This window comes from Crocodylus porosus, unplaced genomic scaffold (genome assembly GCF_001723895.1).
Source record: "Crocodylus porosus isolate Cpor-Errol unplaced genomic scaffold, CroPor_comp1, whole genome shotgun sequence".
NCBI classification, from domain to species: domain Eukaryota; kingdom Metazoa; phylum Chordata; order Crocodylia; family Crocodylidae; genus Crocodylus; species Crocodylus porosus.
The window spans coordinates 141,639,707-141,662,427 of NW_017728931.1; the positions used below are offsets into that span (position 1 = coordinate 141,639,707).

At 49.2% G+C, this 22,721-nt stretch overlaps 1 protein-coding gene across 1 annotated transcript in view; it reads left to right on the forward strand.

Moving 5' to 3' along the window:
* LOC109315843 (collagen alpha-1(VII) chain-like) overlaps positions 1 to 22,721 on the forward strand; it is a 210,158-nt gene that overhangs the window by 92,381 nt on the left and 95,056 nt on the right. The window contains 18 exon segments of the mRNA XM_019543782.1: positions 261 to 305; positions 674 to 709; positions 1,382 to 1,426; positions 2,737 to 2,772; positions 3,506 to 3,541; positions 4,386 to 4,418; positions 5,952 to 6,023; positions 7,271 to 7,330; positions 10,361 to 10,396; positions 11,013 to 11,093; positions 11,948 to 11,983; positions 13,056 to 13,100; positions 13,908 to 13,979; positions 14,669 to 14,704; positions 14,833 to 14,868; positions 16,101 to 16,142; positions 20,310 to 20,348; positions 21,946 to 21,981. Coding sequence (XP_019399327.1) covers positions 261 to 305; positions 674 to 709; positions 1,382 to 1,426; positions 2,737 to 2,772; positions 3,506 to 3,541; positions 4,386 to 4,418; positions 5,952 to 6,023; positions 7,271 to 7,330; positions 10,361 to 10,396; positions 11,013 to 11,093; positions 11,948 to 11,983; positions 13,056 to 13,100; positions 13,908 to 13,979; positions 14,669 to 14,704; positions 14,833 to 14,868; positions 16,101 to 16,142; positions 20,310 to 20,348; positions 21,946 to 21,981 — 822 coding nt within the window.

A 22,721-nucleotide genomic window follows, 5' to 3' on the forward strand; every position in this document is an offset into this window, starting at 1 on the left:
ACATTCGTTCTTTGCACATGCAAACCTGGGATTTCATTTTGCAGTTGTGGTGTTGTGCACCCAAATGTAGGCACACACATGCGTGTGCATTTGTGGACGTTCAGTTGGACCTCTTGAAAAAGAAAAGGACAAAACAGCCAAGCAGTTTCCCTAAGGGGTCCTGGGTAAGAACGGGTAATGGCTGGTCTTTTTAATGAGCAATTTCCAAACTCACTTCATGGGAAATTCAGGGAAATAATGCTTCTTTCTTTTTTGTTTAGGGTGAACCAGGATTGCCTGGAGAAGGAGGACCAGCTGGCCCAAGGGTAGGGTTCTGGATGAAGATAGTCTGAGGTTTAAAAGAAAAACAGCTAATGAATTTAATGATTAAATGGATTTAGAAAAAAACATGAAAAGGTACAACAGGCCCCCTGGTCTTGGCTGGAGCCTCTCATGTAACCATAGACACCTAAGAATAAAATGATGAGATTGTGTCTTGTGCTTCAGAGCTCATCAGCCGAGCGTGAAGGGCAAAGCTCTGATGCTGTTCAAAGATATCCCTTTCCTTTTATGAACACCCTTAGAAGGAACGCATACCGCTTGTTTTTTGCAGTGTGAGGGGTTAAATGCTGGCAGGCTGGTCTTTTCCTGAAAACATCTCTTTCCATGAATAAAAGCATCTTGTGTTTTGCAGGGTAAAAAAGGCCAAGATGGTCTCAAGGGAGAGAAGGTGAGCTTAAACAAATGATACTTGAATTTAGGCAAGAGAAAAAAAATGAGCCTGATTTGTTGCTTTGGGTTATACTGGTCAAGCTCATCAAAAATGGCAGCGTTATTCTGGGCTAAAGCCAGCATGCTTGACAGGGGAACTGAGCCCAACATCTGGGTCATCTGAACCTAGTGAAAATGTGGCCAATTTTCCTTTATTGAGAAAGATTATCATTCATGCTTGGTTTTTTTTTTTTAATGGCTTTCTAGGCTTCTGCCATTCAGTAAGTCAGTAATCAAAACTGAGTTACATATAGCCCTGTCCAAGAACAGCCCCTGTACTTATAGCCGCTTGGACAGGAATAAGCTACTAAATCTCATACTGCAGGATACAGGGAGGTTAGTCCCCAGGCAGTGGTACATGTCTTCCTCTTTAGCGTCCAGTGCCAGACTGGATGGTAGATTAGATGCACCATTGGTCTGTTGTGTTCTGGCAACTCGTGTGCACCCAGTGCCTTTCAGGGGTGTAGGTTGTAGCCGTGTTTGTCTAAGGACATAGGCAGACCCAGTTCTTCGGGTAAATCCGATATCTCTTATTAGACGAACTGAAATAGTTGGGAAAATTCTTCTTTGCAAGCTTTCGGGTACAAACACGCTTCATCAGACTAAGGAGTGCATTTTCTGTCCCTTGTAGGGGGACTGTGGAGAAGCCGGGCCGAGGGGACCTCAAGGAATTGCTGTAAGTAATTGGTTAGGCTGATTCTGTGTCTTCCAAGAGGAAGCATCCCACAGCCTGCCCAGATGGCAGGGAATCGCCTTCCAGAGGTTGCATTGCCTGTTGAGCCACTTGTCAAGACACTTGCCACTGAAAACCTCATGGGCTCTGCTTGGTGTCCGGTTACGGAGATTGGGTCTGATTCTCATATGCATTCATTTCCCTCTTCAGCACTCAGGCCAGGTGAAGGGATCTTGAACTGAAAGGCATTTTCCTTTCTGGAGAGGTGGAAAGGGACCTGAGAATGATGGCTTGCTTCCTTTTCCTTCGTCTTACTGGGTGAACGGCATTAAGGTGGATAGCGTGGGGCAGCGTGCTAGAACCAACTCATCACCATGGGTTCGGTGCTTAATTGCTGAACAGACCTATGGGTCTTACCCAAGAGCCCTTTTAGTACAGGCTATTGTGGGCACTGCAGAGACTTGTATTCCCACATCTTTCAGTGAAAAATGGGACTGGAAATCTCACAAGAACAGAAGTTTTAGTAAAATTTCATGCATGAGTGTATGGGTATGGCTGGGAATCCATGAAGAATAGCTCCTCCCTGGTAAGAGGATCAGGCTATTCAAAGGTAGGTGTTGGGAGACAGACTTTATCACTTCTTGGTGACCCTTTGTGAATCTGGCCCTGGTTGGAGATCAGGAAGACTTCTTACCGTCTGCTGGCTGATTTGGCTGGGGTGGCAAAGGGTTTAAAGCATCTTGCTGCAGCTGGAGCAGTGTGAGTGAGAACCTCTCTGGATTCATATCAATGGCCATGCCCAATTGACCCACCTGCAAACGTGTAACTGGTGATTTGAGCTGGGAAGTCAAGGGTGCCTGGATGTCCTGCTGGCCACATCACTCCCACTGCCAAGCTGACAATGGGCAAGCACGCTATAGGCCACTAGCCTTGGGTGGACCTTTGTCCTTGACGGCTGATTAGTGGCCTAAGTGATGCTGGCTGGTGATTTTTGCAGCACTCCCTAAAGCACAAGCTTCCACATCATGAAAATCATCCCCCCCACTTAGCTGGTGTATGTAGTCTCGGCAGAGAGGCCACGGACACAAAACTTCCCTCTCCTTGCTCCAGTTCCCAGCTGAGGTGTGTTGGCAGCGTGAAATGCAAAACAACTGCTGTCATTTTCCACATTGCCCCCTGGGGAGCCCTTCACGACGAGACTGTTATGATTATGTGTAAGTTATGCTATTGTGTCACCTCACGGCCCAACGCAGACTGAAAAAACCATTGGATGTGTTTTACTGTACTGGAAACTTCTCTTTTACATTCTGCAGGGTCTTCCAGGAAGAGTGGGGCAGAAAGGAAACCAAGTACGTAATACGATAATGAAACAATTTGTCTTAGTAGGTGGGCACAGGACCTGGAGTCAGGACTCCTGTTAAGCTGGATCAGAGCCTTGAAGTCATGACTGCATTGAGTTGCATTTAGAAACCCCCATTACATCATAGACTGGGCTTGTCTGCACGATCATTCGTGCGCCTTAGATACCGTGCATTTAGTTTAGTACTTGCTTAATAAAATACTAAACTAAATACATAGTAACTAGAGTTACCACACAGTAGCACCGGCGCATGGTTTTTTTTGTGACGGTTACTACTCATTAGCCTAATAACGCTGCACTATAGGCTATTAGCATGGTTTTTACCTGCCATGCTACTGCACAGCATTATTCGGCTAATGCGCAGTAAGTGTCTCTTGTAGATGCACCCACTGAGTGCTAAGGAGATCATGGGGTGTGCACAGGGCCTGAAGCAGGCAGAGCAGAAAATGAAGTTTCCTTCTATCCCTATAAGAATGAAACAATTTGTTTATGGAGAGGAACAGCTGGGCAGGAAAGGGATCTCACAAGGTTAGAGGCAGATGCATCATGTGGTGTAAGTAGATTAAGCCAATGGGACATTTTATAAGCAGAAGACCCAGCCTCACCCTTGTGCTTTGCTTCTGAGCTGGGAGCTCACAGGTGATTGAAGAAACTGTGTTTTTTTTTTTAGATGAAAACTGCTTGATTGCCTGTTAGCTTTATCTATGTACTTTGCTTTCCAGGGGATCCCGGGATTTCCAGGTGCTCCAGCGATGGGGGTAACTACGAGTGCTTTCTGGTTCTAATAACTTCCCATGGGTAACGTATCCTGCAGCCTGTACTCAGTCCAGACTTGGCTTGTGTTACTGGGTGCGCAGCTTTACAGCAAGGCAGTGATGAAGAAGCAGGAAAGATGTGTTTTCCTGAACTGTCTGTTCTCACTCGATCAAATTCCCGTTGTGGGCACTGGGTGGGGGGTTGTTTGTTGCACTTGTAGAAGATAACTTGGCTCCTGTCATCTGCTGCTTGTTGGAATTCCACTTGGTTAAACACTGTTATGTCTTCGGCATTATGATGTCCCCGGGGATCAAGACCAAGGCCTCTTAGTGCGTGGTATTGTACAGATGCTTAGGAAAAGCAATTTTGCAATCAAATCACATTCTTTTAATCTGATTTCCAGTTATGAGAGTCATCGCGTGGCAGATTCATGCTCTCTGAGGGCACTTTAATCTATGCTAATGGATGCTAGGACCTGCTGGAACTATCAAGGCTCAGCCCTGGAATCACTCCAGTCCTTGATCTGTGTTGGGTTAAGCCCCCACTAGTTCATGTGTAGGGCTGAGCTGCCTATTAATTACCTTTCAGTGCCATACTTAAATCCAAATCCCATCTCAGAGGTTTGAGATAGGTCCTAGTGTCTGATACACCAAGAAGGCTGGATTCTGCCATTCCAATGCAGTGGGTGATGTCCAAGAAAAGAGCAGAAATGGTGTTTTTTCTTCCCCTGTGGAATATGAATTGTGCTTTCTCCCCAGTGGAACATGATGCAAATACATCCCCCTTGGGAAGGGAGGCTGTGTTTCTAAACAAGAGGACACTCATGTGGTTTCCTTTCATCCTCAGGTTGTGGGACCTCCAGGCAAGAAGGGCAGCAGGGTAAGAGTGTTTAATTGCACAGAATTAAATTGCCGTAATTCCTTTCTCTAAGGCAGTGCAGGTGTCCATTGGGCATATCTACACATGCATTTGATCCAGCCTAAGTTTACTCTGGAGGAAGCACTTTCAGGCATGCGTCTACACATGCAGGGATTAGGGAGCAGATTTGCTGCTCTTTGCACCAAGTTTCCTGCAGTCCTGCAATGGGCCTCTGCCACCACAGGGTGCTAGCCCAGGGGCTGGTAGGGAGCCCGGGCCAGGAGACAGCTGTCCCCCCGCCCCGGCAGCAGGGAGTTCCTGGCCCTGGCTCCCTCATCAGGGGCAGGGGACTTGGAAAGAGCTGCAGGGGAGGGCAGGTCCCAGGCCCTTGCCCCGATCAGCCGGTAGGGTAGTTAGTAGCTAGTTCACAGCTAGCTGTCCCACTGGCAGATCTGGGCAGCAGGCTGGGACCTACCCCAACCCTGCAGCTTTTTCCAAGCCCTGTGCCTTAATCATGTCATAGGGGCACGGGACCACGACCTGTCCCTGAGCAGGACAGTTCCCAGCCTCTACCTGCACCTACCCCATGGTGCTGGACCATAAGGGTCTCCCAGCACTGGCCCTCTGGTCATGGAGCCAGCACTGGGAGATAAGTCTCCCAGCCTCCAGCTCCCCAGTCATGATGGTGGAATGGGGGCTGGGAGATAAGGATTTCCCACCCGCTGGTCCCCAGCGGCGATCTCAGAGCAGGGTGGTTGGAGCTCCCTGCTGGCAAGGTGGGTGGACGTAAACCCCATCCGGGATTTTGTGGCAGAGCCTGCCCTGGCAGCAGGCAGCTCCTGGGGGCAGAGAACGATCTCTTGTCCCCTGATGTACGGCCGACCAGGTGCAGATTTTGGTCAGGCATCTACATGAGCACTACTTTGCCGTTACTAATCTTGAGTAAATTTGCTACTTGGATTTGCAGGTAGCAAATTTACTCTGGATTAGGGAGGTTTACTGCATGGTAAGCATGTGCATGTGTAGACGCACATGCTTACTTCACAGTAAACTATGCTAATGGGCACGTAAGCATCTTGTGTAGGTGCACCCACTGTGATGTGGGCAGACCCAGCATCCCAGTAGGATGGGGATGAAGTGAACAGAGATTAGACACTGACACGTGACCAGTAACAACAGTCTTGCTCCACAAATCTGGTTTTGTACAAATCCTGGAGTTGTGGCTTTTCCTTCACTGGAGGTTTTCAGGATGGGGCTGGGGAGACATCTCTCTGGGCAGCTTAGGAACAGCAAATACTGCATCCACACAGGGAGCTGGACTCTAGACAACCCTTGACATCCCTTCCAATGCTATGACTCGACCGTGACCATGCATCTAGTATTAAATGATGCTTGGCTAAGCCATTCTCTTTCTAGGATGCTGTCTAGAACAATTATTCGCTTTCAGAGCAGTTGAAGCTATGGGCTATAATGTATACAGATTCCAATGGCCATATAAGCAAGGCTGGGCCTTTCTGTGCAATGCTACTGACTTTGTGACTTCTTTATTTTCAGGGGGATATTGGACCCATTGGTCCCCCCGGACTGCAGGGAAACAAAGGAATGCAAGGAGACAAAGGAGAAAAGGTAAAGAGCATGTTAATGCCATCCAAGCGTTTCAGTCTGTAGGCAGAAGGCAAGGGAAGGTGGCATTTTGGAGACTAACTGGTTCAGAGATGCCACAACCTGCTTTGTCAGATGCTAGGAGTGGATTGGCAGAGAGAAACAACTGTATACAGAAGGGAAGGGGAGAAGGGGAGGGGACACTGACAAGAGAAATAAGAAGAGGGTTGATTAGATCAATTAAGATGCATGAGTTAGTTAACATGTGGAGGATCACCAGAGTTAATGGCTAGTCCAGGTCGTGGGATAAGCATCCATAGCCCATGTTGAGATAATGTTTAATACAATTCCTCTTATGGATAGGGTGACCATCCTCCCCATTTTTCCAGGACAATGATGGATTTTGGAGGCTGGTCCTGGGCACGAGGTGCAAATTAAAATGAACATCTGGGGGTGCATGGGCACAGTCCAGCAAGGAAGGGATGGGAGGGAGGACAGTGTCCCAGATGTCTCATATTTCCACCTGGGATGGATGGTCACCCTACCTATGGATAATTTCTTGTTCTGCAGTTTTACGTTCAAGTTGGTTTTTAAAGGGTTTTTTTTTTTTCATTTGAGGACAGCTACTCTGAGGTCAGTGGTGGACTGTCCGTGGATGTTAGGGTCCCACCCCAGGCTTGTGCATGCTTCTGGGACTGATGTTGAAGTGGTGTCCATTTATTATTTTATGCCCCGGGGCCATGGGGGAAAGAAGTGCCTCAAGAGAGGAAGAGGTCGATGGCACAAGAAAGTGATGGAGTACCGGCCATGCTTCTGGAGAAGGGTGGCTGGCAAGTGGAGCAGGGTCAGGTAGCGCCAGCTGGTGCTGAGGGAGGGAATGATTATTCAGACTCTGTTTCTCAAAGGGTTTTAGGGCAGAGCAGCATAGTCCTGGCAGGTGTCACCCGGGGAGGGGTGTTACCCGTCCCTCTGTTTGTCACCCAGACTCTAGCAATGTCTGGTGCCCTGGAGGGAGATTGTTCAGTGTGTTGTGTAGGAGCAAGACAGGCCGCAAAAAGAGCCCAGTGCTTTTCTATAAGACCCAGTCCTGAAATCCTCTATGCTGGGTGTTAAGGCCAGGGCTGGGCTGTTGGCCAAGACATGGTGAAGAGACATGGTTTCATCTCAAATGTCTCTGGGGTGCAGATCAGGGAGCAGAGCCAAAGGATCTTTAGGTTTCATTGCAAGCAGCATAGTGATGAATTTATGTGTATTGATTGTGCTTCTACCAGGGAAGTCCAGGCTTTGGCATTCCTGGACAACAGGGATTGAAAGGAGACCCTGGAGAAAGGGTGAGTGTGGCCAAGTGGTGGGTGGAAACTGAGAAGGGAAAGGATGAAAAAGGAGAAGGATCCTGAGCTGGCATCTGCTCCATTTCATTGACCAAATGGGACTTCAGTGGGACTGCATTGAGGCAAAACCTGGCTGCCTCCCTGCGTGGCCTCTCATTAGCAAATTAAACCAGGAGCAGTAGTGATGCACCTCAAAATTGAACCCCGGGTCCCCAGGGCACTCTTGCATTACAAGGCAGCTCAGACCAGGCTGCGTGGCTGCAAAGTAAAGGGTTTAACTGAGGGGAACTGTGAATAAGACTTGCCTGGAGGGCAGGGAGAGCATTCCTTGGGACACCCTATGAATAAATGTGTGTGTGGAAATGGGAGATCAAAGCCCTTCAGATGAAAAACATGCTTTTGTGCCCTCTTCACATGGGTTCAGCTGCAAACCAAAGAGCATAGGACTGAGCCCTTAGCTGACCTATTTAACGACTTCTTTGCCTCCATTTTCCAGCTAACCTATTTAATGACTTCTTTAATGACTTCTTTGCCTCCATTTTCCTTAGTAGGGACCAGACCAGCCCCCACACCCGGCCCCCCTAAAGCCCCAGGAGAGGTGCACCCAGGCCAAGGGTCAGGGAGGATCTAGTCAGGGAACATCTGGAGGGACTGGGTGTATTCAAGTCAGCCAGTCCGGACGATCCCCACCCCTGAGTGCTGAGGGAATTGTCTGCGGTCATTGCGGGACCCCTGGTACGGCTGTACGAGCACTCGTGGTGCTCTGGTGCGGGGCCAGAGGACTGGAAGAGGCCAACGTGGTCCCTATCTTCAAAAAGGGGAGGAAGGAGGACCTGGGAACTATAAGACAGTTAATCTTACCTCCATCCTGGGGAAGGTTTTTGAGAGAGTTATCCTGGCACATGTCCCCGAGGGGCCGGGGGGGAGATTATGCTTCCGGGCAACCAACACGGGTTCATTAGCGGCAGGTCCTGTCAGACCAACCTGGTGGCCTCTACGACCAGGTCACCAAATCTGTAGATGCAGGGGTAGCAGTGGACATCGTCTTCCTGGACTTTCGGAAGGCCTTCGACACTGTCTCTCACCCCGTTCTCATTAAGAAACTGGGGGCTGTGGTGTCGACCCCCACACAGTCAGATGCGTCGCCAACTGGCAGGAGGGCCGCACCCAGAGAGCGGTGGCAGACGGGTTGTGTTCGACCCGGAGGGACGTGGGCAGTGGGGTCCCCCAGGGCTCGGTCCTCAGGCCCGCACTGTTCAACATCTTCATCAGCGACTTGGACGAGGGGGTAAAAAGCACCTGTTCGAATTTGCTGATGACACTAAGATGTGGGGGGATGTGGGCACGCTAGAAGGGAGGAATAGCCTGCAATCGGACCTAGATGGGTTACAGGAGTGGGCGGATGAGAACCAACCCTGACAAGTGCAAGGTGCTGCACCTGGGGAGGAAGAGCCAGCACCATCCCTACAGGCTGGGGAACTCCCTTCTTGTCAGTGCAGAGGCAGAAAAGGATCTGGGGGTCATCATTGACTCCAAGATGAACATGGGCCGGCAGTGTGGGGACGCAGTCAGGAAGGCCAACCGCACCTTGTCATGCATCCACAGATGCCTCTCGAGCAGGTCCAGGGAGGTGATCCTCCCCCTCTGTGCGGCACTGGTCAGGCCGCAGCTGGAGTACTGCGTCCAGTTCTGGGGGCCGCACTTCAAGAGGGATGTGGACAACATGGAGAGGGTCCAGAGGAGGCCACTCATATGATCAGGGGGCAGCAGGGCAGCCCCTACGAGGGGAGGCTACAGGACCTGAACCTGTTCAGCCTCCACAAGAGAAGGCTGAGGGGGATCTAGTGGCCTGTTACAGATTAGTCGGGGGGGACCAGTAGGCCTTGGGGGAGTTCCTGTTCCCCCGAGCACAGGAGTGACCAGGAACAACGGTCACAAGCTGGCAGAGGGTAGATTCAGACTAGACATCAGGAGGCGCGACTTCCCGATCAGGGCGGCTAGGGTCTGGAGCCAACTTCCAAGAGAAGTGGTGCAGGCTCCTACCCTGGGGGTGTTTAAGAGGAGGCTGGATGAACACCTTGCTGCGGTCGTTTGACCCCAGTACTCTTTCCTGCCATGGCAGGGGGTCGGACGTGATGATCTGCTCAGGTCCCTTCTGACCTGACCTACTATGAAACTATGAAATACAAAAGACAGCTGAGAGCAGAGACAGGCTTAGCCAAGAGAAGACTCCATGTGGGGGCACCGGCTTGGACTACCCTTTATGATCACAATTGTCTCACTTGGAGTGGGCCCACACCATCACACTGAGATGCCATGCCTCTGTCCCCAGTCTAGCATGGCAGACGTGGGCACACTTTGACCAAGGATTTTAATTGAGACTCGTGTCTTTGGGTGCTGTGAGCGCTTATGTTTTCTTGGGAGCTTTGGTTTTCAGAGGGTGGGAGCTCAGCAGTCTTGGAAACCTCAAGTCCCTTTCATGTGTCGGGTACCCCATACTGGTTGTCATTTCTGAAAATCTTGACTACAGCACTAACGCTAGAAACAGACAATGAATTTATCCCTGGACAAATTGTGCCTGTATTTGTCCTGGAACAGAAATATTGGGGGATTGGCATGTACACATGTTGTCCTTCTAATCAGGGTTAAGTGACTGTCTGAATGCACGGCCACTTTTCTGCCATTGATCCAATCATGCAATCCCAGGATAAGTGTTGAAACACACTTTGAGATGTCCTGTTAGTATTTCTTAACCCATCAACCTTTTTAGGAGGTATTCCAGGACAACAGACATGGACACATGAATAATTGTACTTTGTCTCGGGATAAAGTGGCTTATCTTGTGACAAATGTGCCATCTCTTTGTAGCCTCATATTCCCAATAAAGGACATTTTGCTTGGCGATCTCAGAGTTGCTTCCATGGGTTTTGTCTGACATGGGTAGCAGGTAGCTGGGTTCATAGACAACAGCTAAGCCACGTCCACAGGCATCACTCCTGCCGAATGACTTACAGTCTGATTTTTCCGCAGGGAAACGTAGGTTTGTCTGGTAAACCCGGTCAGAAGGTGAGTGCTGTACTTCCAAAGCAAAAGCACAGCTTTCATTTATTATCCAAACCAGCTTGCATCAATGACATTTTGTAAAGTAAAAAAAAAATCCACTTTGCAAATGAGATTAAAGTGGAAATTTTGGGGATTAGAAACTGTAAGGCTCCAACAGCGAGTTTGGTTCTCATGTCCTGCACATTCTGGAAGACCCCATGGGCTGGAGGAGTTTAATTGCATGGTCCTCCATCCTAAACTGGCATTTCAATAAAGGGTGTTCATGCCTCAACTATCAGCCTCTATGTGCAGAAACATAGGCCTTGATCCCAGTGGAACCAACATTTAATCCCTTCTGGAGAGGTAAAAATAACATGGAGACATGCAGCAAAGAAGGGGCTTGAAAACCCTTTTTTTTACCTCAGGCAGGGGAGATGTTTAGACCTGAGTAGCATGGCTTTGGTCCACCCAACACCTGTCATGCAGAGAAAGGGAGGCTCCCGTAGCATATCAAAGTTTAGTCTTTGCACCCTTAGGCCCGTCTGATTTACATTGGGTTGTGTGTCCGACCCCTAAAACAGGAGTGTTATGTTGTGACCTGGGGAAGAAGAAAGTAACAGTTGTATTCAATGTCCTCCAGGGGGAAAGGGGCCTGAAAGGAGAGAAAGGTCAACCAGGAGCACCTGGGAAACCAGGAGAGACCGGACTAAGAGGTAAAGATGTAAGTAAAAACTAACGATCCAGTCAGATGGGGCGTGTGAGTCCCGGGTGCAGAATGGCAGCCTTCTCTAGATGCAAACAAAGGAAAGAGGCTCACTTAATTGGCCTATGTGGCTCCAGGCAATATTTATCTGAAATAGCCTGTGAGTCGTTTCAGTAAGTGAAAATCCGGTACGATCCTGGCTAAAAGGTACCTCGAGCAGAACATTTCTGTGGCTCTACATAGGGCATGATGGAGAGTATACATCCATCTACTCAGAGATAATCCATCCAGAGTGTCCTGGCTCTTTAACTCCAGCCAGAGTAGGACAAATGCATTGCGCCTTGCCATTTAGGTCACAGCATCTTGACCTGGCATCATCAGACTATGGCATATATTGTAATGGCAAATTATGATGACCTGACATCATGGCCTGATGCTGTTGCACCAACCCTGAAGGATATTTCAGGACACACTCATCTCTTCAGGGCATCCACCCACAGAGAGCTTTATTACAGGCCTTCATACAAGCCAACGCTGATGACAGCCAAAGACTATTCTCCTTTGGGTCACGTGGTTGAGTTGAACATGACGTAATTTTTCCATCAAAGCAGTTGCGACCGTGTCGTCTGATGGAAGTTTAGATCTCAAGAGTTCCTCATACTTATTCAATAGGTCTTTAAAAAAAAGGAGCCTTGATTCAGATCTCAGGTTACCTCTATGTAACATCACCTGTTTTAGAAGAGTTATTGTCCGTTTCTTCTGGCACCAAGAAAGCAGACTTGGCCTAAAGAGACACATCCAGATAGAAAATGGAGAGTGACAAAGCTGGTGACAAATTTAAATTTAACCTGATGCTTTGCTTCATGTTCTAGGGAGAACCAGGGAAGAAAGGGGACACGGGGACCAAGGTAACACGGTGGAGTTTTGATTTCTGCTTGTAGCCATGAAGCTGACTCCCCCCTGCTGCAGACTGTAGTAGAAAGTAGAACTCCCTAATAAATATTTGTACTGGATGAAGTACAGAACTTGTCCCCCATCCAAGAGATCAAAGAGATTCTGTTAAAATTCATCCTGTCGGCACAAAGGACCTTCTTGGGACATGGCCAACAACCCTTTAACTCCTTGCTGCTGTGTATTGGGTGCATTCCCTTCGGATAAGAAAATTGCACTTAGGTTTGGCATATTTTACCGCACCTGGCTCAATCAATTCTGCCATTAATTCTCATTTCTAGAGTCTTCTTCTGGCTTCATTTTCACTTGCCAGCATTAGAGGGAGACACTGAAGGATCAAACTGGAATTCAAAATGTTTTATGATAGTGGGACAGTTCATTTGATTCTGGGGGTGGTTTTGGGATGGGGCTATCGCTGGCCTGTTAACTTCGATAAGGAGAGTGGGAGTCTTTCTCCATTGGTGATGGATGAATTGCTGTAAACCCATGGGCCATTCCATGTACCTTCTGTAATCTGCCCCTTCTGTAGCACTGTCTCTCCCTTCTCCCCCTAATATTGCTTTACCATATGGGGGGAGATCTTGCCTCACTCAGTGATATGAGGCCTGATTTATTGTCTGAGCTAGCATCTGCAGCCCTCAGTGCTGTACGCCTGACATCCCAAATGACTGTGAAATCTGCCAGAAGTGGTGCCTCTGAGGGTAAGGACATGCAAATGTCTTGTCAAGAGTGAAAGGGAGAGTTTTACTCTCTGTCAGCTGCCCATGTTTACACTCTTAGGACATTTGTACACACCACGTTTTTTGCCCTTTACTCTGCAGTAAGTGGAGGTTAAACTGTTGTGTCTTCATCTGCAGAGAAAAGCTACTGTGGCTTATTTTTCACTTAGGGAGCACGTGGGCAGGGACCATAGGACAGCAGCAGCATGGTGAAAGCCCAACCACTTTTACCCAGTGATAAGTTGTTTGTATGTCCACACTATGAAGCAGCTAAGTAAGCTTTTAAAAAATACCCTTGTTTTTCTTTTAGGGAGAAGCAGGTGTCCCCGGAGAACCAGGAGAGAGAGGAATCAGGGTAATAATTCTTCCGGAGGCACAGTGGAAAGTGTCATTTGAAACACACCATGGTGTCTTTCTGGCACTTGGTTTGCATGTCTTGGGTATAGGGATGACGATAGGAAGGGGAGATGGTGTAATGTGTTTGGCAGCTCATGGGGGTAGGGACCCATGTTACAATCCCAGTCCCCCTACCTGACTGGTACTGGTTCTTCTGTGGGGAGTCTTGTGAGCTTTAAAGACCACATCCCTCAGAAGAGGACCCTCCTAGATGAGGCGAGAGGTCAGTGGTGATGGAGTGGGGAAGATCATACTGGCATTCCCATGAAACTGAATAAAGAGAACATACCATTCCCTGGGGCTGTTTCTCTTCAATCCCAGCATGGAAGCTTAATTGCATTGAATAGCAGCCTTCAGCTCCCTGTAGGGAGTTGCAAAGAGGATGGAGCTGGACTGTTCTCCATGGGGTCAGATGACAGAACAAGGAGCAATGGGCTCAAGGTGCAGCAAGGGAAGGTTAGGTTAGATATTAGAAAGAAACTTTCTCATGAGGAGGGTAATAAAGCACTGGAACCGGTTACCCAGAGAGGAGGTGGACTCTCCATCCTTAGAGGTTTTTAAGACCCAGCTAGACAAAGCCTTGGCTGGGATGATCTGAGTATTTCCTACTTGAAGCAGGGGGCAGGACTAGATGTGACCTCCTGAGGTCCCTTCAACCCTCATTTTCTATGATTCTATAATGCTATTTTGGTAAGACCTGCTATACCTGTGTGCCAAAAGCAATATTGTGTTTCGTTCCTCACCATTTCTGTGCGTTATTTTGCAGGGTCCTTTAGGGCTTCCAGGCCGTCCTGGAGACCGGGGGGTAAAAGGAGACATGGGAGAACCTGGAAGGGACGTAAGTCAATTGTTGGAGGAGGGTGATCTTGGGAAACAGCATAGCTAATAAAATAAAAGCCCGTGGCTGCCGTCCTAAAATATGGAGGGCACAGATAGCTGTGTGCTATGGAGCATGGTGGACCTGGCCCTGAAGGTCTCCTTTCTAGGGGAAAGAGTGGAACCAGTTCCTCTCTTCAGTCTGCTTTACACCAAGCATGAGATATATGCCAGAACCCTGCCATGGGTGCAGATGACATGGACCGCCACTTTGAGGGCATAAAACTCCTTAGCCCCACCATAGAAGAGGAGTCTGTCCCAGGATTGTCCAGCTCTTGGGTGACCACACTGTCCCATCACCATGTCCCCTGAGGGGTAGCAGGAAGTAGAAGCTGGAGGGGGAGAGGATGTCCGGAGACCCCAGGGGATGAGGGGAAGGCTGTGCCAGTAGCAAGAGCAGGAGACTGAGGTGTTGATGGCTGAGCTGAATGATGCCATGGGGGCCAGGGAGCCAAGGAAGTAGAGGCAGGGGAAGCCCATGGGCTTCAAGATAACCTCTTGTCCCGCACATCCACCAGTTGGAAGTCCTGTCTGTGCCGTGCTGAGGATTAGCGTGAGCTGAGTTTCTGGAAGCACATAGAGCCCTGTTGACTCTACTGCCCTCCCGAGTCATGGGAACTTTCTCATGTTGCCTCTCTCTCCACCTCCTAGGGAGTCAACGGAGAGAAGGGCGAGAAGGGCGAATCTGTAGGTTTGCACGTTCCCGTTCTTCACCTTGCATGAGCGAGTCCAGCATGGTGTCTGCATTACTGACTTTCACCACTTGCCTTTGGGGTGGGGGGGATGTGTGTGGGGGGGCTCTTATGTCTCTTCAGGGGAAGCCTGGGCTGCCTGCGGCACCTGGAAGTGTTGTGAATGATTCGTTTTCTTGACCTACTCATCAGGCAGGGGGTGGGGGGCAGGATGCTGTGGCGATGGGAAGGAGGGACTTGCAGTTCTTTGCATGATGGAGTGCGGTGAGTCTAAAGCCATGGTGCGATCACTCCTAGGGTGTTTCCTGCATTTGGTGTCTTTAACAAAGAAGGTGGCAGCATTGCACCGGACTTAATTCCTTCCACTGCAGCAAATGCGTTGCAGCAACTCTATTAGTGCCACATGTGTATGTGTACATCAAGACAGCCACAAAGGAGACCTTTATCTGTAACCATCCAGAAAACCACTTAATAATGTGCTTAAGTCTCCCTGCTTTCAGTGGGTTCAAGTTAAGCAGGTTACCCCCAGCATGATACACCAAAGGGCTTTTGATTGCCCCAGGTGTTGCAATCTTGGTTGCCATCTTCTCCTATGGCACTTTTTGTGATGGTGCCCCACTCTGAGACCGCAGTGCCTCTGGGAACAGGGGAGCACAAAGGTGTCTTGATGGCAACCTCCTGGCTGCCTGGCATCCTCAGAAATGGTTTAGACAGGGATGATCCTGCCTTAAGCAGGGGGTTGGACTGGACGTGACCTCCTGAAGGCCCTGCCCATCTTATTTTTCTATGATTCCAAGGGCAAGAAGATCAGTGGTTGCTTTAACCGGGTCTTGCTTGCACCGACACAGTAATCGCTTCACCCAGAGACTCGAGGAGATTGCCTTTGGGGGGGGAAGGCCAAGGTGGCTCTCAGGACGAGCTCCTTCTGACCTATGCAGTCACATTACTGCTTCGTCACTACAAACGGCCAAGCAGTCCCATCAAAAAGTGAGAGACCACAGCTGAGAGTGGCTCCAAGCAAAACCCAGGTCCAAACCTCCCTGAACTGTGCAGAAGTTTGAAGGTGGATTGATCTTATCCCAAAAGAGGCAGAGCCAAACCTTTCGCAACTCCTGGAAGCACAGACCCAGACTTGTACATCCCGGCTGGCTTGTCCTGCTACAGTCCAGACACCCTTCTTGCTCCGTATCCAAATATCTGGGTAATTTTGAATCCAGTCTGGTACCCAGATTGATGGCTAGTTTTGAAGGGAGGAAGGACAGAGTTAGTTGACCCTTGTGCGCAAGGGGTAGATCACATCAAGGTGGATGGTATGCAGGGCTGAGGTGCCTCAGTAGAGATCTGGTCCTAAGTGGGTCCTAGCGCACTCTGAGCCTGTCTTTCTCTTGTAGGTGTCTGCTGTGGAAAACAGCATCCCCCTCAAAGGCGATAAGGTAAGGTCCTCGCCTTTGCTGGAGAAGTGATGAGTTGCACTGAGTTGATTTTCCTGTATGGCCTGCCCATGTGCATACTCTTGGAGGAGAGAGTGGGGTGGTGGACGTTTGACTGCTGACACTTTTGCCAGCCTTCGATGTAAAACAGGGGGAAATTACTAAAAAAAACGGCTTTATACCCTTGAAAGAGACTTAACTAAAAACCTTAAGCAAACGATAGGAAATAGAGAGGATGGTGTCCTCAGGACTGCTTCGTATGCAAGGAGCCCAAGTGCCTGTGGTGCTACTAACCCAGACCGCAGCTTCATGGTGGCTCACAGTCCCCAGCACGAGGCAGGGAGGCAACTTAGAGACTAACTGGTTCAGAGACGCAGGAGCCTTCGTCGGCAATGACTAGCAGCAGCACGCTGAACCTCACTGCGCTACTCCAAGCAGCCTGGCTCCCGAATCAAAAACCAATGTAGACACCATGGTGGGTGGGTAGACCAGCTAGCTTAGGGGTGGACTAATTATCCCTGTCACTCAACAGTGCTAACCAGCCCACCCTAATTGTGCAACCTATGGTGCTTGAGTCCACACCTGAATCCAGGGCCAAAGAGATTGGCGGAAAAGGGAACAGATGGTTGTTTATGCCAGCCCTGGCAAGTTTGATGCCTTCACCTAGGGTAGGAAATCTCCATCCAGGTGGGTCTTTTAAAGTATACCTGGATGACGGTCAGACCGTTGATCACAGTAAAGTGGATCCGGGATCCAGGAAGGGCTGGCAGTAGACAACAGCAGGGTCCATACTTCCATAGTATTTCCATCCTTAGTTTCATTAAACAAGGGGGGAGATCAGCGTTGCTGGAGTGTTGTTCACCCTCTGGGAAGGTGCATAGCTCCTAAAAAACTAAGAACCTACTGCAGGAGAGGAAGAGGGGAAAGCTGTCCCCACCCCTCCTATCCTTTGCCCAGCAGGGATGGGTATTAAAGCCAGAGCCTGGCCTCTTTTGGACTCTGATAACTCTTGGCCCCGGTCATGCAAAGGTTAATGTGCCCGTGTAATGTGCCAAGTGTACGAGGAGTCCCGCTGGAGTCAAAGGGCTCTTTGTGTCCATGAAATAGGTCCTGGTAGGAGCAGGGACCGAGACTGGAGCCTGACTTTGTTGCCTGACTGTGGAACCTGCCTCTCCATTTATTTCAGTGCTTTAAGGCTGTAAAATGCCACTCAGATCATTTACACACGTTGCCCTGGCAGGCTGCATTACTGGCCAGCAATTGGTGGCTGCCCAGAGCTCCCATCCTGGCCAGCCTGTTAGAGGAGGACTGGGGATAAACCTACAGACACACACTGCAAGTCCCAGGAAAAAAGTGATAGCATATTTTATTCTATGTGCTTTGGTGGGACTTGATGCCTGATAGCGGTCTTGTGTGTCTGTAGACACATGGGGACAAATGCGACATCTCATTCCAGCCTCAGCCTTTAACATAAAATGCTATTCAAACTCCGGGCCCTGTTCCACGCTCAGTACTATCAGCGCAGATAAAAGCCATCAGCCTCCAAACATATAGGCTCTGCTGCAAGCCCAGCTGGAAATTTAAATCAGACGAATCCAATCAGTGTTTCCCAGTGTTTCTCTGGGTGGCATTTTCTTTTGCCGTATCCCCTCTTCATCAGACAACTGTTGTCAGCCAGGGAGGGCAGGTCTTGCTCGCTGCCAGCAGGGTAATTCTGGGAGAACTTTCCCACAGCCGTAATTATGCCCCACTTGGGAACCAGTGATAAGAGGAGGAAATGATGCCCTGATCCTTGGGAAAAGGAAATACCGTAATTTTTTAGTTCTGCGAATAACGTCCTTTTGGAAACATGGGAACTAGGGTGTCAAACCTACCTTCAGGGGGCTAATGGTTGGCTAGGGCCTCTGGTGTTTGATATGCTTGTCCTTCTTTGAAGTGTATAATCCCTGTTCCTTGCAAAATTTCCTTATAAACTATGGTCTTGTAGTGTGGATAAATTAGTACAAATAGAGCAATTACATTCTGGGCTGCAGTTACCATACCTGAAGCTACGACGCTTCAGCACAGTTAGGTGTGCAAACACCTACACGATACACAAGACAACCCCAAAGATTTCAAATAGGGATCCAGAGTGCCAAAAGCATCCTGACCTTTCCGAGCTCCTTGCCTTATCATTGGCAATCCCTCGCCGTCGAGGATGATGGTCTTCCATGATTGCCTTATCCAGGGGTCCGACGATGGCTGACGAGGCTGATATGGGATCGGTGGGTTTTATCACAGCTTGGGCACACGTTTCCGTGCAGGGTGGGTGGCGTTGGGATCTCAGTTCAGTCTGCAACACACTTCCACTCCTGCTTTGCCATCTCTTGGTGTCGTCATGAGGTTTCAAAGTACTGAGATCCTTGCGGCTGACTCTTCCTCTGTTCGGGGCAGTCCTGGGCAATAGGCTCCCATGAGTAGATGTCGAAGAGTTCCTTGCAACAGAGGAAGTGCGCCAATACTTTTCCTTAGTCAAGAAACAAGTGAAAGCTAGGAGCTGGCATTTTCCAAGAGGCGCCTTGAGTCTGATGAAGTTGAGACCCACTGCGTTAGAGTCATTTCTGGAGCTTGTTGGATTTATTTCCTTTCCCAGGCAAGCGCACTGAAGGTGACTGTGGTCCATGGCTTTCTGGTGCCCTTCATTCCACCGGAATCTGTAGGGGTCAAAACCAGATTTCAGTGAAATGAAGCCCTTCAGACATGGAATTCAACCCCTGGCTTTTTCCCTGCTTTAAAGCAAAGATGCAAAGCGGGCATCATTTAGTCCAGCATCTGTACTCTGTGCTGCCAGGCTGCTAATTCAGTGCCAAGGTAGCTTTGAAGCTCAAGTTTCTAGCAGCAATGTTAACCCACTAGCACTGTACATGGGGAGTGTTTCCAAAGAGGGATTTCTCATTACATGTGCAGCTTAATGCATTAAAGGGGATAGCATGACTATGGGATAGGATGCTGAGTCAGGAAACCAGGGTTCTCATCATGACTCTGAATGTGCCTCAGTTGAATGAACTGTGAAATGGGAGGAAGAACCTGTCCCCCTATGGTTGGTCAAGGAAAGTGGGAAGCAATCTTGAGATCCTGCAACGTCCCTGGTGGCACTTTCATTTTCATGCTGCCTGACTGGTGAATCTACCTGGGCAGAGCTGACGTTGCGTTGGGAAAACTCACAGCATGTCATCGATAATCGCCTGCATCAGTCAGTTCTTGTGGGTATGCAGTATCCTTACAATGCGTGTGACATGGTTTATACCGCTGTCAGGACTGGCTTGGCTCCAGGCTGCATCTGCATGTCAGTGGCCATTTTATCCATGATGAATCAGTATGTAACTTTGCACGTGCCCCCTCTGCCAAAAGCTCACCACCATGAATGGAACAAGTCTAGGTTGAGAGCGGTACTTTGCAGTTACCATTTCCAAGGTGGGAGAGACAGAGATTAAAATGCGATCCTGATCTGACATGTCTGTGGGGATGTGAGGGTGCTCAACACCTCAGAAAGTTCAGTTGAGTTGGAAGATTTTTGTCTAAATGGACTTTTTTGGCAGGCGTGCCACCTTTTAACCCCACACATTGCTGAAGTGCTACTTCGGTCCCCTTCTCCTGCCTGATCTGCTGCTCTGCTTTCTGTTCCCTGCCCTATCTGCCACTGCGCTGCCTCTCCCCTCCCTGATCTTCCATGCATCACCCACGTAGGTTGCCCGTGTCGCTTGTGGCACGTGTACTGCATAGGTCCTAGTCAGGTAGGCACTTTGCCTTTCAATGGCAAAATCACGGTGGCATCTCATGCACAGCCCTGTGTCAGGTGCCTCATCACGGAGGAGGGGGGTTCAGACATGTCCCCATGTCTAGCATTTCCTGTTGGTTCCTTGCTTGGAGCCGTAGGAGGCTGCTACCCATCTCCACGAGCTGTACAAGGATCCTGGGTGCTAAATTTTGGAATAAACCCCTTACACTGAGGCACCTGCACGAACGGTTTGGATGTGACCCCTTGAAATGAAGCAGTGTTCCCCAGATCATGCAGCAAGTCATTGGGAAAGTAGGGAAGAGAACCTGGTCCTAAGCTCCAGCCACTGTTCAGCTTCCCCTGCTGTCATCTCTTGTTGTCCTTGTTAATTCGTTTTTGTTCTTTGTTTAAAGGGAGATCCAGGTCCTCCTGGCAAAGGAGTGGAAATCGAGGTAAATACAAAGAAATGTTGAGCCACCCTTTCTTTCTGTCCCTGACTTCCCAAGGCCTTTCTGGCCCTGGGATTCAGACACAAAAATCATAAGGAATCCCATGTAGGCCTACCAAACTGGTCAGAAATCCTATCCCACGACTGCCACCATTTTAAAGAAAGCTGTGAAGTTTTTTTCCACAGTGTGATTTGCATCTACATGTGCCTGGACAAGGTTGGCAGACGGGGGAACATGGAATAGAAGACAGGCTCTGCAGTATTCATCATCTTTCAGTGACATTAACCATGATAGAGAGGATGGAGATGGCCTGGAGGGGACAGGGCTAGGAGCAAAGGCCTCAAGCTGCAGCAAAGGAATTTTAGGTTGGAGATTAGGAGGAGCTTTCTGACTGAGGGTGGTCGAGCACTGGAACAGGCTACCGAGGGAGGTTGTGGTATCCCCATCCCTGGAAATTTTCAAGAGCAGGTTGGCCAGAAACTGGGTTTAATCAGGGACAGTCCTGCCTTGAGCCAAGAGCTGAGCCAGATGACCTCGTGAGGTCCCATCCAGCCCTGTTTTCTTATGATCCTATGATAGGTGTGCAGATCACTGATGCAGTTCGTTTGAAACTTAGCTTGAATTAAATATAAAGGAGAGCTGCAAGTGGGTATCTTTGCACTATGGCTCCATTAAGTAATCATAAGCACTGAATGGAGATCACAGGAAAGGATCTATTGGATTCCCAGGTAGTAGCAATGGCTAAAAATGCATGATTAACTCTTCGGTTGACCAACAGATTCCAACTCTGGCTTAGGGACACTGGGATCAGTAGCATTGCTTATGCTTTGGTTGCCTCTAGACTACTAGACTGCCAGATTTTTAGCACTCGTGGCTATACTTGAAATCATTTAGGAGTGTAAGCTAGTGCAGAATACCCACCTGCTAAATAGGAGAGACATTACAGAGCCCTTCACACCAAGCACCATGCAAAGCACAAATCCTGGCAGGGACATGACCCCATTGCATGACTAAGTTTTCATTCAGGACATGGGGAAGTATCTAAAGGTTGCTTTCCTTTAGTGACATGCATCTGATGGCTTTAGCTTGGTATGAGATCTCGATGTGAAGTTTGTTACTAAAAGAGCAGATTAGCGTGTGCACGTAAGAACCAGCACTTCCATTATTGCCATGACACACAGATTTAGGGTCTGAGCCTATTCCCACTTAAGCCACTAACAAAGCTCCATGGGGATCGGCATCAGGCTGGTAGTAGAGGGGACTTTATCACACCTCATCCCAGTAAGGTCTCCCTGAAATGATGTCAGTTCCCTTTCATAGATTTCATAGACATTAGGGCTGGAGGGGACCTCGGAAGATAGTTTCATAGTTTCTAGGGTTGGAAGGGACCTGAGCAGATCATTGAGATCTTCTCTTGGGGCGCTCTGGTGAACAGATGTTCCCCCAGATCCTGGTGGTCACCCCTGATAAGCTTATAGGTGGCCACCAGATCACCCCGAGCCTGCGCTTTTCCAGGCTAAGGGGCCCCATGGCTCTCAGCCTGGTGTCATAAGGTCTGTTTTCCTGACCTCTGATCATGCACATTTTCTTCCCTCTGTAGGATTTGGAGAGGCTTTTTGAAGCATATGGTATCAAGGTAAGTGAGAGTTTTTCCTTTTTCCTTCCTTCTGCAAACTTGCACCAGCTGCTGTTTAAGACAAGGTCGAACGGTCATAAACTACTACAAGACCGTTTCAGGCTGGACATAAGGAAGAATTTCTTTCCTGTCCAAGCCCCCGAGGTCTGAAAGGTTTGAACATCAGAATCACAGAATCACGGAAGTCGGCTCGAAGGGACCTTGTAGATCTTCAAGTCTGACCCCCGCCTGGGCAGGAGAAAACCTGGGCTCAAATGAGTCCAGCCAGGTAGTCATCAAGCCTCCTCTTAAAGCCCCCCAGGGTAGGAGCCAGCACCACTTCCCTTGGAAGTTGGTTCCAGCTCTTAGCCGCCCTGACCATGAAGTAGTTCTTGCGGATGTCTAATCTAAACCGCCTCTCCAACAACTTGTGGATGTTATTCCTTGTTTTGCGGGGGGCGCTCGGGGAAACAAGGTCTCCCCCAAACCCTTCTGGTCCCCCCTAGTGAGTTTATAGACGGTCACCAGGTCCCCCCTCAGCCTTTGCTTGTGAAGGTTGAACAGGTTCAGGTCCTGCAGTGTTTCAATGTAGGGTCTGCCCTGTAGTCCCCAGATCATGCGGGTGGCCTCCTCTGGACCCTTTCAATGTTGTCCACATCCCTCCTGAAGTGCGGCGCCCAGAACTGGACGCAGTCCTCCAGCTGCGGCCTGACCAGTGCTGCATAGAGGGGGAGGATCGCCTCCCTGGACCTGCTCGAGAC